The sequence below is a fragment of the Pelmatolapia mariae genome, linkage group LG13, assembly GCF_036321145.2.
Source record: "Pelmatolapia mariae isolate MD_Pm_ZW linkage group LG13, Pm_UMD_F_2, whole genome shotgun sequence".
In the NCBI taxonomy this organism is placed as follows: domain Eukaryota; kingdom Metazoa; phylum Chordata; class Actinopteri; order Cichliformes; family Cichlidae; genus Pelmatolapia; species Pelmatolapia mariae.
The window spans coordinates 905,403-921,605 of record NC_086238.1 but is presented as its reverse complement, the minus strand read 5'-3'; the positions used below and the strand labels follow the sequence as shown (position 1 = coordinate 921,605).

Here is a 16,203-nt window from a genome sequence, read left to right as displayed (position 1 = left end):
AAGATTAAAGTGCAGATAAGTGGAGATATAGGAGGTAGCACACTTTATTATTTGTTGTCAAGGATTTTCAAAATAATAAAAAGATTATGCAAAGAAACCATAAGAAGCATAAGAAAAGCTGAATATATCTGTTTCATCTGTTTTAAAAATATGAATATCAAGATGTATGCAATAGAAACATAAACAGTATAAGGTAAAGAGGAATGTTTAAATGTTTGAAAAGCTGTCTATGTTCCCAGTAGACAGTTTTAATCCTACATTTAAATAATTAAAGCTCCCTTCAGTTTTTGTGAGCTGTTTTTTTTATGTATGGCAGCCACAAAAGAGAAATTAATGACATAAAAAAAGAGCATTAATGGCCTCACTGGCATTGCTGAAAGTGTGAGTAAAAAGCAACATTTATTTTACATCTTGACTTAAAATTGATTTTCTGTCATTCTTTGACAAGACTTTATAAATTCTTGGGTTTTTGTTGTTTCATTCAAAGGTTAAAAATCTTCCTTTGAGAGGTTTATAAAGAAAATAGAATCAAATGTAAGTCTGCAAAAAAGGGGGACTGCTGATAAACCATGTCAGCTCATTTCAGTTATATTCAAGTTGTCAGTTTAAAAGTGTATAGCGGTGCTTCTTTTCATCTGCATACCCATTAGTGTCCATCTCTCCTCCTCCCTCCTCATCGTATGTGACCAGCTGCTCATGAATCTCTCCGCTGTTTTTCATATTGGCCAGAGAATCCTTCTGGTAGCGTTTCCTCAACACGAACAGGATCACTATGACTTAAAAGCAGAAAAGAAACGTGTGTTTAGAATCTACTCGGCTGACATCCAGCACAACGAATCAAAACTGTTGTTGGTAGAAAATGAAGACATCAACAGTAAAACAAAAAGACAGACTGCAATGTCATTTATCCTTTCAGACGAATGGCTCTATGACTGTGAAATCATGATAGAGACTTGCAACCAAAGCAGAATAAGAATGGGGCCAGGAAACAAGTGAGAAAAGTAGAGCACTGACAAGGGAATGAGACTAGAGAACAGTGCAGTGACAAAGGGGAGAAAATGAGGAATAGATGGTTTAAGGTATCTGAGACGTTCGCCCCAAGCGTGAAAACCTTAAGTGAATCTACTCAGCCAGAGACATGCACAGAGTAACTGCACAAAGAAAGACAAGAAAGGGGAGCATAAAAGACAGGAAGGGAATTTCAGTAAACACAACGAGGGAAGTGGAAATGAGTGTGAGAAAACAACATGCAGGGGGGTTGAGAAGGAAAGGAAAGAGAAGCAGATGATGATGAAATAAACAATTGTGAAAGAGAGAAAAGGGGGGGAGGGGGTGTAACAATGGGAGTCTTAAATCACAAAATCAATAAAGAAAAACATTTGTTTCAGTTCAAGAAACAAAGACGATTATCAGACTTGAGACTTTTAATGATGTCTGTCTCAAAAACAATCGAGGTAGCATGCTGTGCACAGGGCAAAATATTCTGGAACAAGGCCTAACTCTAAACCTAATTAAACGTGCAAGATTATAGATTATATGAAAGTATAATCTGACTTGAACTGTGCCATTAGTAACTTTAAAAATTCCACTGGAACATCAATCAATCTGTGTTCCTGTAGTAAGCAGCTATGAACAAGTATGCTGTTATTTATAGATGTCTTTTATTTCCACACGGAAACCCAGCTGTGAGGGAGGTGGGTTGCAAAGTGGCTTAAACATGTAGAGCAACTGTGGGCAGGCTGAAGCAGCTAAACAATGCACTTGATTAGATATCGACCAATTGGATGTGTAGAAGGATAACAGCTGAGCTCGACTTCATAGTCTGCGTGAAACAGCTATGTGCTATTGTGTGTAAAACAATCTCAGAGAGAATGATGGGCAGCCCCTTATGATAATCCCCTTATGATTTTATCTACAGGCTGTTACACTAGAGCCGGTCTGATCATTCATAAACTGAAGCTATAACTGTAATTGTTTCCAGAAGAACCAGACTTACTCTAAAATTAAACAAATGGACTTGTACACAACATTATGATGACATTAAAGTGGGTTGAAAAGGTTAAACTTGATAAAAAGTAGTAGTAGTGTAAAAGAAGCTCAGTAAAGTTTTTGATTACATGCTGCATGTCAGTGGGCACGGAGTACGGAGGACAAGGAAGCAAGAGAAAAAAGAAGAAAACAAACAAGTGGGGAAGGCACTGATTGAGGGGAGGAGGAAGTGGAAGAAACTGGCGACTTAGGGGTGAGGAAATCAGGAGAGAAAGAGAGCGACAAGGAGAGAAGGAAGGATACATTTGACATTAGATTAGGCCCCAAGCCTCGGTCCTGATATGAACCTCTTTCTCTCTCAGCGGACGGGCAGCATTAGCCATGCCTTTTAGTTAAGGGTGAGTGGGACTAATTTAAGTTTGCATGGGAAACCAACAGATTAATCTTTTACAACACATGCTCTGCAGTTTAATAAGCTCTGGAGATATCAGACTTAGAGGGACAAGAAAAGAGAGGGGGGAAAAAAGAAGCCCTTTCTTTAGAGAAGAAGGACTGAGAAAAAATGTCTTTTCGTGTGTCAAACCCGGCTTCATGTGAGAAAATGTGCCTGTGAATGGAGAGCACGCTAAATTGCTTTGGGCCCTGACAGATAATGACAAGTGCATTAAATAGTTAATCTAGCCTGTGTTGGGGCTGTTTGATAAAGAGAAGGAGAGATAGAAGGGGGAAGTTAGGGAGACAGAGAGACCCACAGGGAAAGAAACAGAGGAAGGGGGAGATGAAGGGGAAAAATGAAGGGGAAAAGGCCCGATAGTGAAGGAGTGTATTAATAGTTAATAGGTTGAGTGTTTGGTGGTGCTTGATAAGCAGACGGCACCTAAAGAACTGATAAACTCCCCTCATTACCACTCCTATTCTTCTGCTGCTTTTCCCACAATTCTCCTCTTCCGTGTCTCTCTTCTTTAACCTCTTTCTGTCTCTCTGTCACTCAGCCGGTCTCATTCCACCTCAATTCACCATCTTACATCTGTCCGCCTGTTTCATCACTCTCCACATCCAATATCTAAGTCTTGATATACACTTTTTTCCACATGTCACTTTGCCTCCATCCCTCCTTATCTTAAAGTTCCTCTTCTTTTTTCCTTCCTTCTTCAGTACATCTCATTCCACATCCCTCTTGTTTGGCCAAGTATCTCTAGTGTGCCTCTCATCCAACATGACAACTGTCTCTTTTTCCCAAAGAAATAAAAAAAAGGCAGGGGGCGAAGGTATCAAAGAGAATATTGAGCGCACAACTACAGGCATTATTTTCACATCCGCCGCTGCATTATTCATAAAACCAACAACACCAGAAGGGGAAAACGTTCCCCGCAAAACACAAATCTTATGTATCGCAAAGCAAGGGCAAGTGAATCTGTGCACGTGTCTCGATCACTCAGCACTGGCTTTTTGCATCTATCACTGATGCTGTCTTCATGAATTTCTCTCAGAGAATAACAATATATACGGAAGTTCTCTGCTTACCAGTAATAAAGTTAATGAAGAACGAAGAAAAGTACTATTTTTACATTACTGTCTGTCTAAACATTTAGGCATCTATCTTTGATTCAATCTTCAAATATTTCACAAAAGCTTGTTTATTATTTGTTGTGTGTAAATGCAAACAAACCCAAAACAAGGCGAGTGAAAATGTTGTTTTTTTCCCTGTTGTTTAGAATTTTTTTTCAACTCATATTGTTCATTTTTAAAACTTTTCCTACTTCCAACAACAACATTTTTTTTATCCAATCTCTATTTCAGGCATAAACATGGCTGTCTACACAGTGGGTTAAAAATGTGACATGTTTCATTGCCCTTTCTGTTTGAAAGTTGTATCTCCTTTTTCAATTCCAGATACCCTTGGGTGTGCTTTGCTTCATCCATACCCATATTATGTTTGGTTTTTTTTGTTTTTTTCAGCTGCTCTCTTATTAGTTTATTTGATTTGGCACATTTTTTATGCCCCTCCCATTTTTCCAAGCATGTGACCCCTTCCAGCATTTTTTGTGTTTCCTCCTGGTCTCAAACCAGAGATCTTTCATACATAAGGTGAAAGTGTTAACCACTACACCACAGGACTCCAGATCACACCCTGGAGTACACTTCAGTGAGTCTCTGAGGGTGAGAAAACACATCTGACCACTGGAGAACAGTGAAAAATAGATTTTTAGGTAAGATAAATTTCGAGCTTTGAAATCAGTCAAAATGCTTTTGCATTTCACGAGCCAGACCGAGTGCAGAAATTAAATGATTTTGCAAAATGAAAATGGTTTTGTTTCTGAATGTTTATTGGCTTTGTTATTCCAAGCAAAACAGGAAAACACATTTTTTGGAAAATAGACAAATGTTGGAAAAAGCCAAAAATAATTACTACTGTAAGACAGAAGATGACATTAAGCAGGTCCTCTGGTATTAAAGGTAAAAAGCTATAGTCTTAAGAAAAAACATGTCATTTGGATATATGGATTTTCCTGTTATATTATAATCCCATCATTATGTGCACTGATTTTGCACATGCCATTATGTGTAACTTGCACAAATTCTACAATACGAATGCAAAAAAATGCAATAAATATTTCAATGCATTTCCCATACTTTCAGCATAAATGCAAATATTCTGGGAATGATGTGTTTTCACCTTTCTATATATTCTAACACCGACAAGCATAAATAAACTTAAAACAATATAGAGATAGTTACTCAAGCAAATTCACATGCAACCAAATCAGGATCTATTACCTAATATTATAACAACTTAAAACTTCATTTTCATATCATATTCGTGATGGACATTCTAAAAAAGGATGCTGAAAAAACAGATATATCATTATGCTTTCTTCCTGTCAAAACCTGACACCTACAATACCCAGAATGCAACTCAACCACTGATAGATCTGTCAGATATCTGTTCAGGTTTCTTTTGGCCTCAAGCAAAGATGAGCAGAGTACAGACGTCATTGCTTTTTATTAACTCCATACCTGCACAACTTGTAGTCATCTGTGACATCATTGAGGTTCAGATTTTATGCAGCTAAAAAATAATTTTCTTATAAACATTAATACTCTTAAAAAAGCCTGTACACAGACTATAGCATTAAAAATCTCAAGGTTAACCCTTTACGGTGGTTCTAAAAGTGAAAACAATGAAAGAAGGTAGAAAAAACAAGTAGTATAACAAAAAAGTAAAAAATGAACTTACCCAGAATTGTCAGTATGCAAAGCAAAATGGCTGTCAGGGCATGAACACTGACTCCCATCCTCCGAGCCTCAGGTTTGCAATAAGTATGATTCCGGTTGGGATCACACCGGCATATCTACAACATATTACCAATCAGTCGGTCAGTACCTTGCCTGAATGTCCATTTACTGAATATTCATTGAAGCTACAGATTTACTGCATTAAAACTGGGTTTACAGAGACAAGACATTTCATCTTTGCAATTATTTAAAATTATCATTGCTAAAATAATCTCAAGCAGCTTTCAATATCACACACACAAAAAACGCATACCAGGATTGATACTGTGGAGACGCTGCTCTTGGAGGGATGTCCTCCGTCACTGACCCTTATATCCACCTTGTAATTGTTGGGGTCATCCAGGCTGAATGGGCCCTGTTTCACAATGAGAGCTGCTGTGCCATCTATACAAAGAGATACAAGAAAATACACATAGTAAGTTAAGTACAAAATATCACACCACCTTTGCTTCACAAATTTCCCTTAATTTGCCTCACTCATCACCTCGTTTCACTAAAGCAGAACTAATGCTCACCTGCTCAGTCTACAAAGTCTATTTATGTGAGTCATGCTGAACAGATAAGACTAGATTTGAGATAAGACGGCGAGGAGAGATTGACTAAATAAAGGCAGAGAGATCATTTGTGGTTATGGCTTTGATGCATTTCAGATTGGAGTCAATTAGGATCATAAATAATCACAGAACATAAAAAATCTGCAAAAGCAAATCCTACAAGGAGCCAAGGCAGTTTTTAAATGAAGTTGCAGAACAAATGTATTAACATAGATCACTCTCCTTTGCAGAAGAATGTTGTTGTCATTGGAAATATCTCTTCATTACAGACTACTCTGTATGTAATGTAATGTAAGTCTGATACAGAAAACTTTGGTCATCTCATTGCCATAGTTTACATTTTGTGGCCTCTCCATCAATTCTTTTCTGCTTTTCTTGCCCCTCACCTCCCATTTCCTGGCACATGGGAACCCCCAGTGTTAAGACAGAGGTTTGCCTTCCCACTCCCATTCAACATGAGTAATTGCCATATTGACTTGTTGTAATAATGTATGATCTTCAGTTACAATAAAACAGGCACCTTGAGATTACTGTTATTGTGACGTTATTAAAAAAGCTACTAAAAAAGAACTGAACTGAATTGCAGTTTTAGTTAAAAGAAACATGTTGAGTAGATTACATCGATGTCCTTTTCATAGACCTGAGCAACAATACAGTCATTAGTCAAACTCCTGGCAGGCAGAAATTTCCTGCCAAACGCTTTCCTCCACAATATCCCACCACTAGAGGAATTTCAGAGAACACAATGGCAGGAAGGACCCTTCTGAATACTCTCCAATAAAGAAATACATTCAGTAGCTTTGGTTTAAGGGCAAGTTCAAATAAAAACAACTTTGCGATTTTTGACATTTGGACTTGAAGTTCAAATCCAGAGTGTTTAACAGAAGCCCTGATTTTTCACCAGCATGAATAACTTCCTGCCTGAAAGCATTTTCACAAACACTTACACAAAGTATGTTCTTAAACTTAAAGTCCTTTAAAGTGTTGCAATTCTTTTTCATGTACAAGTATTTCTAGAGAAAATCAGGTCACACTGTCTTGTGTGATTTATATAGGGGAATACTAAGAGTGTTTACTGAAAAGATCTGTTCAAGTATTTGTTCCATTGTGTTTTGAGCACACAATCATTTCTACCTTGGAAATGAAAATATATTAAATACCTACACCACAATTTAATTATTTATTTATTGTTTTTAAACTCTTCGTGAAGGATATGTGACATTGTTGCTCTTTGAATTTGCAGTTGAAAGAATGCTCATGAACACAAATGAGTATATAAACTCTAAAACTGTGCTGCAGGTATTTCAAGTGTCCGTGTATATGGGAAAAGCAGCAATAATGAATACAGGAGTAGATTCAGTTCTGTAACAATTCCTAAATGCTGGAAAGCTGGTAGAGACATACCCTAAAAGACTGGCAGCTGGAATTGCAGCAAAAGATGGTTCTACAAAGTATTGACTCAGGGGGCTGAATAATTACGCACACCCCACTTTTCAGTTATTTATTTGTAAAAAATGTTTGGAATCATGTATGATTTTCGTTCCACTTCTCACGTGTACACCACTTAGTATTGGTCTTTCACGTGGAATTCCAATAAAATTGATTCATGTTTGTGGCTGTAATGTGACAAAATGTGGAAAAGTTCAAGGGGGCCGAATACTTTTGCAAGCCACTGTAATTTTGACTCTATTCCCAGTCACAGGACATAGGGATGAACAAGGCTCTGCATATCAGGTGCTTAACTAAGTTTATAATCTCAATAACCAAGATAAACCAGATAATGCCTGTATGACAACATCTGCAAAGGTATGTGTGGAAGGATATGGGTGTAAATGAAGCCTTAACTAACCGAATAAAAGATGAAACAGCTTCTGTCCGCCCTTCATCTCATCCCTCCTCTCCGTCTCGTCTCCTGCTCCGTTTTTTGTTTGATTTCATCTCTTTCCTCTCTCTCTGGATATTTCTCACTATCCTCTCTTTCCCTTTCTTTTTCTATTTACATATTTTTCTTCCGGCATCCTATTCATCTTTTCTTATTTTTTTCCCTTTGTTTTCCTGCCTCCCCTTCCCTTTTGTCTGTCCGGCATTAATGGACTAAGCTTCATGTAGTCATGTGGTCTGAACATGGAGTCCTGTCACTTCACTGTGCAGCTACATTGACTGTTGGAGTGTGAGATTCTTTGTGAATCCCATAATGAAGGTTGTTTTTTGCAAGTTTTAAAGAGCTGGTAGTCGATGAATATTTCAGAAGCCTTCACTTTGCAGCTCTTGTTGTGTGTGTGTGTATGTGTGTTTGTGTGTGTAGGCCATGTTTTAGTTTGTGTGTTAAGTGGTGTGAGGTGTTGTCAGATGGGTTTTGGGGGGCACAGTCTTGAGCCACAGAGGAAAACATCGGTTTGCACTGACAACCAGCACTTTATCAAACAGCTACCTTCTTCTCTCTTCTCTCCTTTTCTCTTTCCCACCTTTCTTGCATCCCTGTTTCCTCTTCACCTTTTTAACCACTGCTCTTAAAATGTGGTGTTTCTAATGTTCTTTCATGTCCTCATCTTCTCTTACTACTTTGTTCTGCAAGTGTCCTTATTTCGCTTTTCATCCCATGCTCTTCTTTCTTCTCCTCCCCTCTCATTGGCAAGGCACTGCTTTTCCTCCCTCTTCATTAGTTTTAGTCCTCTTTTATCTCAGGTTCTCATCTACTGTTATTCTCCTTCTTCATCCTGGCATTGTTCCCGCTAGTGCAGGGTCCGCTCTTCGGCAAGGTTTCTCCATTTGGTTCTGTCCAAGGCGTCCTCAGGTGATGCACTGACGGTCTTAATGTCTTCCTTGATTTTGTTGGTCCACCGTTTCTTCAGTCTGCCTCGAGACTGTTATTCTCCATTTAGTTGTTTTTGATTTTCTATTTTTCCTTTCCTTTCCTTCTTTAATCTTTGCCTTACGTAAAGCATCCATTTCAGTTTTATCTTCATTTTCTTTTCTTTTTTTTTTTACTGCTTGTAAGTCTCTTTTGGTTCAGCTCCTCCCTCTCTCCTCTTAGTTCTGAACTTCTTGCCTTTTTTAAAATCTTTTCTTCCACCTAAGCCTAATTTTTCCTTGCTTTTGCACTGTTCTATCTTTCTTTCCTCCTTCAGTTCAACAAGTCAGCCCCTCTGGGCACATGCACTAGTGGAATTTGTTGAGTAAAATTCACATCATTTTTCTGTTTATCTTCTTTTCAATATGGTTCAGGTTTCAGATTAGATAGATTAAATACTAACACCTCACCTAAATCTTTCATTTGATTACCTTAGGCTTTCATCTACTTATACTTTTTAATTTTTGACTGCAAGAGTTGGTATGAATTTCCCTTTGCCTGTCATGGATAATAACTGAATATGATAATAAAAATCATGAATGCACTTTTACTTGAGCTGTTATGTATCCTATACTGAATGACCTCTTCTCTAAAGCTGATGCCAACAAATTTCTCTCAGGATAATACCTCTTCATATGTCACATCAGTTAATTCAAGCTAAACCTTTTTCATTTGTAAATATACACCTACATATTTTCCCCCAAATGACATCAGAACTATTCACTCTTTGAGCTCTTTGCATATGGAATAATCAAAATGAGATCTCTGCATGCTGGTGCCAACTAGCTGGTGTAGCTCATTTTAGTGTCTACAGACATACTACATCCTGAAAAAGACCACTTGCATCATTTAATGGATGAGAATCAAACAGTAGCCATCATGCCTCTGAATCCTTTGACTACTTTGAAGACATTAGTTACAGAGGTTTTAGTATTGTGTGTGTTAATATTAATAAGTTTTCTCTGATTAAAATTCGTTGTTTATCTCCAATATATTCCAATGTGTTAATTACTCCTCATTTAATGAGAAAAACTAAAGCATGATATATATATATATATATATATATATATATATATATATATATATATATACTAAATTAAATGAGCAAATTAGCATGTCAGCACAATCCACCCCAAAATACCACTCACAATACTGGTTAGTTTTACAGGTGATCTACAGCAGTTTCACTGGTTTTTAAGCACAGGTGCAGACAGTTCATCTTCATATCAAGTGCAAAACATAAGACGTGCTTTTTTTTTTTCTAAATTAAATGTAATCACAATTAGCATCACAATTGGCACTAAACCTGTAAATCAGTTAGCGTGTCTAATTTAGATATTCTTATCTTTATATTTTGCACGTTGAGAAAGGAACTCCCACTGAGAAATTTTGTCACTGTGCTCTTTGTAAATAGCCAAAGTAATTTTTTTATGCCAAAACCCAGTTTGCACTGCTACAAGTTATTAGTAAACCAGGCCCATAAAATATATATCACCAGTCTGTCACAGGGGGATCACATAGAAGCAAACAACTCACACGCACAGCCTGTTTAAATTAACCGCTTGCTAATATGTATGTGTTTACCGCACCTGGTGAGAACCCAAGTAGGCACAAGGAGATCATGCAAACTCCACACAAAAAAGACCCTAGCCAGCCACTGAACTTGAGCCCAGGACCTCTTTCTACAGTTTCCATAGTTAGTAATTGTCCTCTTGATGTAGTTTCTCTTTTTTCCGTCCTTGAATGTATTATAGACCTCTCAACAGCACCACTTTGTGTTACTATGTTCTTTGAACATCATCAGCTGTGACAAGGTTACAATACAGAGGGAGTTATCTTCAAGCCCATCGAACCAATAGCTCTCATTATTTCCAGTCTTTGTTGTGCATTTTAGATAGTACTTATGGTCCCAGACAGGCTCTCAAAATCTCCCGTCTGGCTCAAAGAACCGAAGGATGTTTTCGGAAGTTAAAATAATTTTACATTTCAAAAACAGAGCATTGGGCTTCACATAGAGTTCCAGTTGTTGCATAGCAACAAGTGCCAAGGCTAGTGCTCGCTCAGAGCACCATTTAAAGCAACAAGCAAGTAAATAAATGTTCAGTACACAGAAGGACTTACTGCCATAGTTTCTGATGGAGAAGTTGGAATTCTCACTCGCCAGACTGAAAGTGAAGGCAACTGGCTGATCATCTTTATCTGTAGCAGTCAAGGTTCCAATTATCTGAGGAAAGACCAAAAAATGACTCTAAAATTAATCTTTCTGCGCATTGACTGCACATTTCTGCAGTCAATGTGTGCAGCCCATATATGTAAATTATATATGCACTGATTTATGCAGACATGTATGGCATGCATGGGAATCATTGAGTCATCGACTGCCATGTACATGGCACGTGACAAAAACACTATTTTAGGTTGGGATCCAAATTTCAGATTATGTATATTAAAGTCACAATTAGAAAAAAAATCAAATAAGAACTTAATTGTAAATAATGGAGAAACCTATTGTAGCTTCCCAGGCTCCGTTATTGAGGAGACAGACACTTAAATATGCGTTCAGGCTATTATGTAAAACGCATTCATTATCCCAGCTCATCACATGCTTGGCTTCACGTGAGTTTTAATTCAGAAGACACATCAACAACACATCAGCATGATCTGTTGCCGTTTAGTTTCCATTAAGATGCATCCTCTAATAATAAGAAACAAGCTTCTCCTCATGTTTTCTCCTAACCTGACACAGCAGATGGCTGCCTTTCCCCGAACCTGGGTCAGCAGAAGATTTCTTCCTGTTAAAGTTTTTCCCTTCCCACCATCACAAACTGCTTGCTTATAGCAGATAATTTGATTGTTGCGGGATTTTCCTGAATATTTAGAGTCTTTACCTTATAGTATGAAGCCACTTGAGGCTAATGTTTTTTGTGTGATTTGGTACTATATAAATTAAAAAATATAATTAAAATCTATAAATAGTATAGATATAAAAACTATCACCTCTTACCGTATTAGACTCGTCGTTCTCACATATATAGATGTCGTCAGCTCTGAGTTCAGGTTCATTGTCATTCACATCCTGAACATTAATGTTAACTTTTACAACTGAGTCTAAACCTACAGAGGAAAGAAAACATCAGATTAATGACACGTCTAACAATGAAAATAGTCCAAATAAATGCGCAAAAGCTGCAAACAGAGATTCAAGAGGGCATTCAGTAGTGATAGTATAATTTAGTCTCATTCAGTATTTGCGGAGGAGATGCAAATGTGGAAACAACTGCACTTTTTGTTTCTGCAACACTTTGTGTCATTTATCTTAAAATACTGAAGCCATAAAGAAATGAAATACAAAAGTTCTTGAACTAAGGATTTAGTTGTCATTTACCTTGATGCGCCAATGTAACAGTGATTAACTATGCTGGAGATTAGGTGTGTATATCTCTGTCACTGAAGGACTAGATTAAAGGTCAAGTAACTGAAAGGATTTCTATTTGCGAGCTGTTTGTTGGACAGCTATTTTCGTCACATTAAAGCATCTTTTACATTTATTTTATATCACTGATGTTCTTTTTGAATATTCATCTTTTGATAAATATGTGAGTCTCTTTTTTGTCTCTTGTACTAAGATTTTGAATCTATCTTTAGTACAGAACATGTACTGTATATCGAGGACCTTGTCAAGCTCAGGGGACCATTGTCTTCCTTAAACGCTGTGACAAGCCACTAAAATAGATCTCTGGATTTCATTCATTGCTGATCTAAAAATATAGAGTTTGGTTTGGAAGCTGGAAGTGAACAAAGAGGCAGTCTAATGTGATTTTCCTGCTTACTCTCTCCTTCTCATGTGGGTCGACCAGGTGTTGTGGTGATGTGTTAAATCTGTAAAAATCCCTGTTAATGTGTTACACTCCCATCCTTCAATAAATCTACAAGAGATGTTCAGCCAAGAGAACAAACTGTCTTTTTTGGCCTTTGTACTTTAACTCTCTCCCTGTATGCACATTGCTGTTGTTGTAAAACACGCGGTTTCAATTTTTCATGTGAGGATGTATTGTTTAGAGGAAAGGGATTAATAAACCCCGTACAGCTCTTATGAGAGTGTGTGACATACCACTTGGCTCCTCTTGCGCCTTAACTTGAAACATGTGTGTGGGCTTATCCTCTCTGTCCAGATTTCTCAGAGTGTACAGTTGACCTGTGAGTCGGTTGATACCGATAGGACAGTCCGGCTGCATGATGGAGAACCTAAACAGAGAGAACAAGATCACTCTAACAAACACTTTACAGGATTAGTAACACTATTACTTATTTTGGGGAATGCGTGCAGCATACTGTATGGTCTTGTTGGCTCTGTCAGGATCTCTGGCTTTGATGAATCCTATGTTGTTCACATGCATTTCTTCCTTCACGTTAAAGTTGTACATGTCCTCAGAGAAGATCGGTGGCTCATCTACATCTAACACGTTGATGTTGACCTGGCAATTTTAAATGATTGCCAACAGTTTAGACCAAGATTGGAAATTTAATTGTACTAGTAATATGAAACTATGAAATGTTTTAATTTTTTTTTCTATAATCCTTTACACAGCATCACACTGTGTCCTGCTAATCCGATTCTGTGAAAAGTATTTCTTGACAGTGAAGCATTAAATACATTCCTCAGCAATGATTCTCTTTTTTTAGAGAATGAAAATCAAGTCGGCAACTGGCTGTGAAGATGGCTAAAGTGATCAATAAAATAAAGTAAATAATCAATTTGAACTGCAAATCACAACGTTCACTTGCTGACTCATGAAAGTTACACTTGCCCTGTTTGATATTTACCTGTGCACTGGTGACTGCAGTGTTTGTGTTGTCAGCGGGAGTTCGGACATTTTCTTTCATCCGGACAGTGAAAGAATAGCTGTTTGTCTTCTCAAAGTCCAGAGCCTAGGGAACAAAGATAGTGTGAGTGAGTAAGCAACATGTCAGTGCTAATTAGATTAGAATCGATAGCTGTGACTCTAAGCTTCAGTGCAGAGTCAATACTATCTTTATTACATAAATATACAAAACATTGTTCGTAGTGGAAGGTTGCGCTCTTTTAAACACTAAATATTCGAGATTTTTGTTGTCGTTAATTTCCAGTTTTTTAAGGCATCTGAAATTAGATTATGCTGTTTGCTTAAAGCTCTCACTAACACAGAACTCAACTGTATGCTGTGTGAATCTGATGCATTTGGGTTCTGTTACAATTTCTTTCAGTCTTCCACAAAATTAATAGTAGTCCTTCAACAATATGTTACTCTTTAAGCCTGTCAACTTTAAATCTTTTGACCTCATGTTCCTTGTAGGTCTTTGCTTGTAACTGGGGACACACTGCATTTGCACCTTAGTGGTTTTTTTGGGGTTTTTTTTGCATAAATGTGTCTTGTACACCTGCATCAGTCCACCAAGGACAACTCACGATTTCAGGTGTAAAAAGGCTGTAAATGTCACAAATCAGTCTATGCAACCTGTGTAGCTCACTTTCCTCAATTTTTAAAAGGTTCTATATTTTTGGGTGGGGGGCAAAAACAACTTTTAGTTGCAAAGTTTTATGGAAACATTTTTACATTGGCAAATATAAGAAAGCTTACTGTCATATTCACATTGGCACTATAATTTGTTTCCTATGTATTAGAAATACACAGATATTCTTATTTTTTCTGGCAGACTCTTTTATCAGTGAATGGGATACTACAGGTAGAGAGGAATATTCTGCTAACTGGATTATTCATGGTAACAAGGATACTCAGTCCCAAGGTATCAAAGGCATTTGTAAACAGCTTAACAAGAATAAGACCTTAACCACAGTGTGGCCAACAGCTGGCTTATTCTGTATGTGTAAACACAGCCGTTGAGAAAGATGAGAAGGGCTCGAGAGCTGAGGGGAAGATTGAGGTACGATTTGATTCCAGGCCAGCATGGGTGCAAGCTATTACAGAGCTCATTTCATTAGAATACATTTCCAGCTCTCTGATGTCCTAAATACTTTATCTGAAGAGCACAACCCAGTGAAGTCAACCTGCTAGAAATCCCGCAAGCATAAATATCTTTAGAAACCAGAAGGAGGCCAGGTTTCAAGTCAGTCTTAAACACGTCACACCTTATACATCCTGCAGGAAAGAAATCTGAAATTTGACATTGCACCTTTTAATGTTATATATAATTAGTGGCCATGCGGTGGCAGAGTATGCAGGAAGGCTTCAGAAACCACTTTGAAAATGTCAGTACATTAGTATTTTGAATTTGTGGAAATCCTGTCACCATGCTGTGGCTATGATCCTCGTTGGTAATGGTAGACTGCAAATCTATTTTTGTGCTAAAGCTGTTTGGGCATGAGGTCCCATCAATTTGGATGCTGTAAAAAGTGTGAGGATACAACACTTCCCAAAACACTCTGATTTACTTGTGTACATATATAAATAAAAATAAAAGCGAGTTGCCCTTTATGTATTTTGGGATATGCATCCATTTCCTGGTGCTGCATGGAAAGACTAAGCCAGTTCACATAGCACATTAAAACTAAATTATTGATTTGATTACATAATATTTATGCGCAACATGTGTTTATGAGGAAAATGAACACACTAATAGGATTTTTAAAAATCTATGTATTGCAAAACAGATAGTACATGATACTATGGTCATCAGACTGATAAATCTGCTTTTACAAAAGTAATAATATTTCACTAATTTCACAGTTTTTTGTTTGTTTGAAATACAGAAAGAAAACCCACATAAAAATAATGTCTGATGCACATTTATAGTATAATTTACTACAATCCCTCTATTGGCAGCAATGGGTCAAGTAGCTAATTAAGTTTATAAGCCTGGTACTGATTAAAATTGATCATGTATAATAAAAATTTTAAAGGCAATCACTCAGGAATGGTGCCACTCCTCGTAGTAGCATGAATGATGAAATTGCACCTTTATCATATTTTGACCAACAACCAAACAACTTTGGGAGAATAAAATGTTTGAATCAAGTTAAATAGCACATTCAAGGTTTGTTGCAAAATAATTCAAATTAATCCAATGAAATCATCATGTCTTTTAAAACCATAAAATAAAGATGAGGTTGAGCAGATCAGAGCTGTTTACGTGCACAGGAAAAAAAAAATGCTGGGAACCATGTCTCTATTTTATCCCAAACTGGAGACAGTAACTACAAGAGAGAAATCACTCTCTAAATGAATTATACAAAAATATGGGACAGCCATGGCAGTTCAGGAATGTTAAATTGAAATACAACGGAGAATTATACGTCAAATATGGCTGCCCCACATTCCTCTTATAAGCCAAACCAGGAAATGAACCAGCAGAACTGTTGCACAGGTTCAGCTGGGTAGTGACAAACATAGCTATATGCATTAATTGTAGTAAAAATGCTGATAAACGTATTTGTAATTCCATCAGTTAGCCATATCCATAATATATACTATATAATACTAGCATGGATTTTATTAACATAAGATTATTAACATA

The 16,203-nt window shown here is 37.2% G+C and overlaps 1 protein-coding gene across 1 annotated transcript in view; it reads right to left on the bottom strand.

Moving 5' to 3' along the window:
* Positions 1-16,203, bottom strand: part of cdh5 (cadherin 5) — a 34,613-nt gene that overhangs the window by 5,734 nt on the left and 12,676 nt on the right. The window contains exons 7-14 of the mRNA XM_063491114.1: positions 13,516-13,620; positions 13,024-13,166; positions 12,803-12,936; positions 11,696-11,805; positions 10,813-10,915; positions 5,540-5,670; positions 5,228-5,342; positions 644-776 (exon numbers count right to left, since the gene is read on the bottom strand). Of these exons, the coding sequence (XP_063347184.1) occupies positions 644-776; positions 5,228-5,342; positions 5,540-5,670; positions 10,813-10,915; positions 11,696-11,805; positions 12,803-12,936; positions 13,024-13,166; positions 13,516-13,620 (974 nt within the window). The remainder of the gene's footprint in view (positions 1-643; positions 777-5,227; positions 5,343-5,539; positions 5,671-10,812; positions 10,916-11,695; positions 11,806-12,802; positions 12,937-13,023; positions 13,167-13,515; positions 13,621-16,203) is intronic.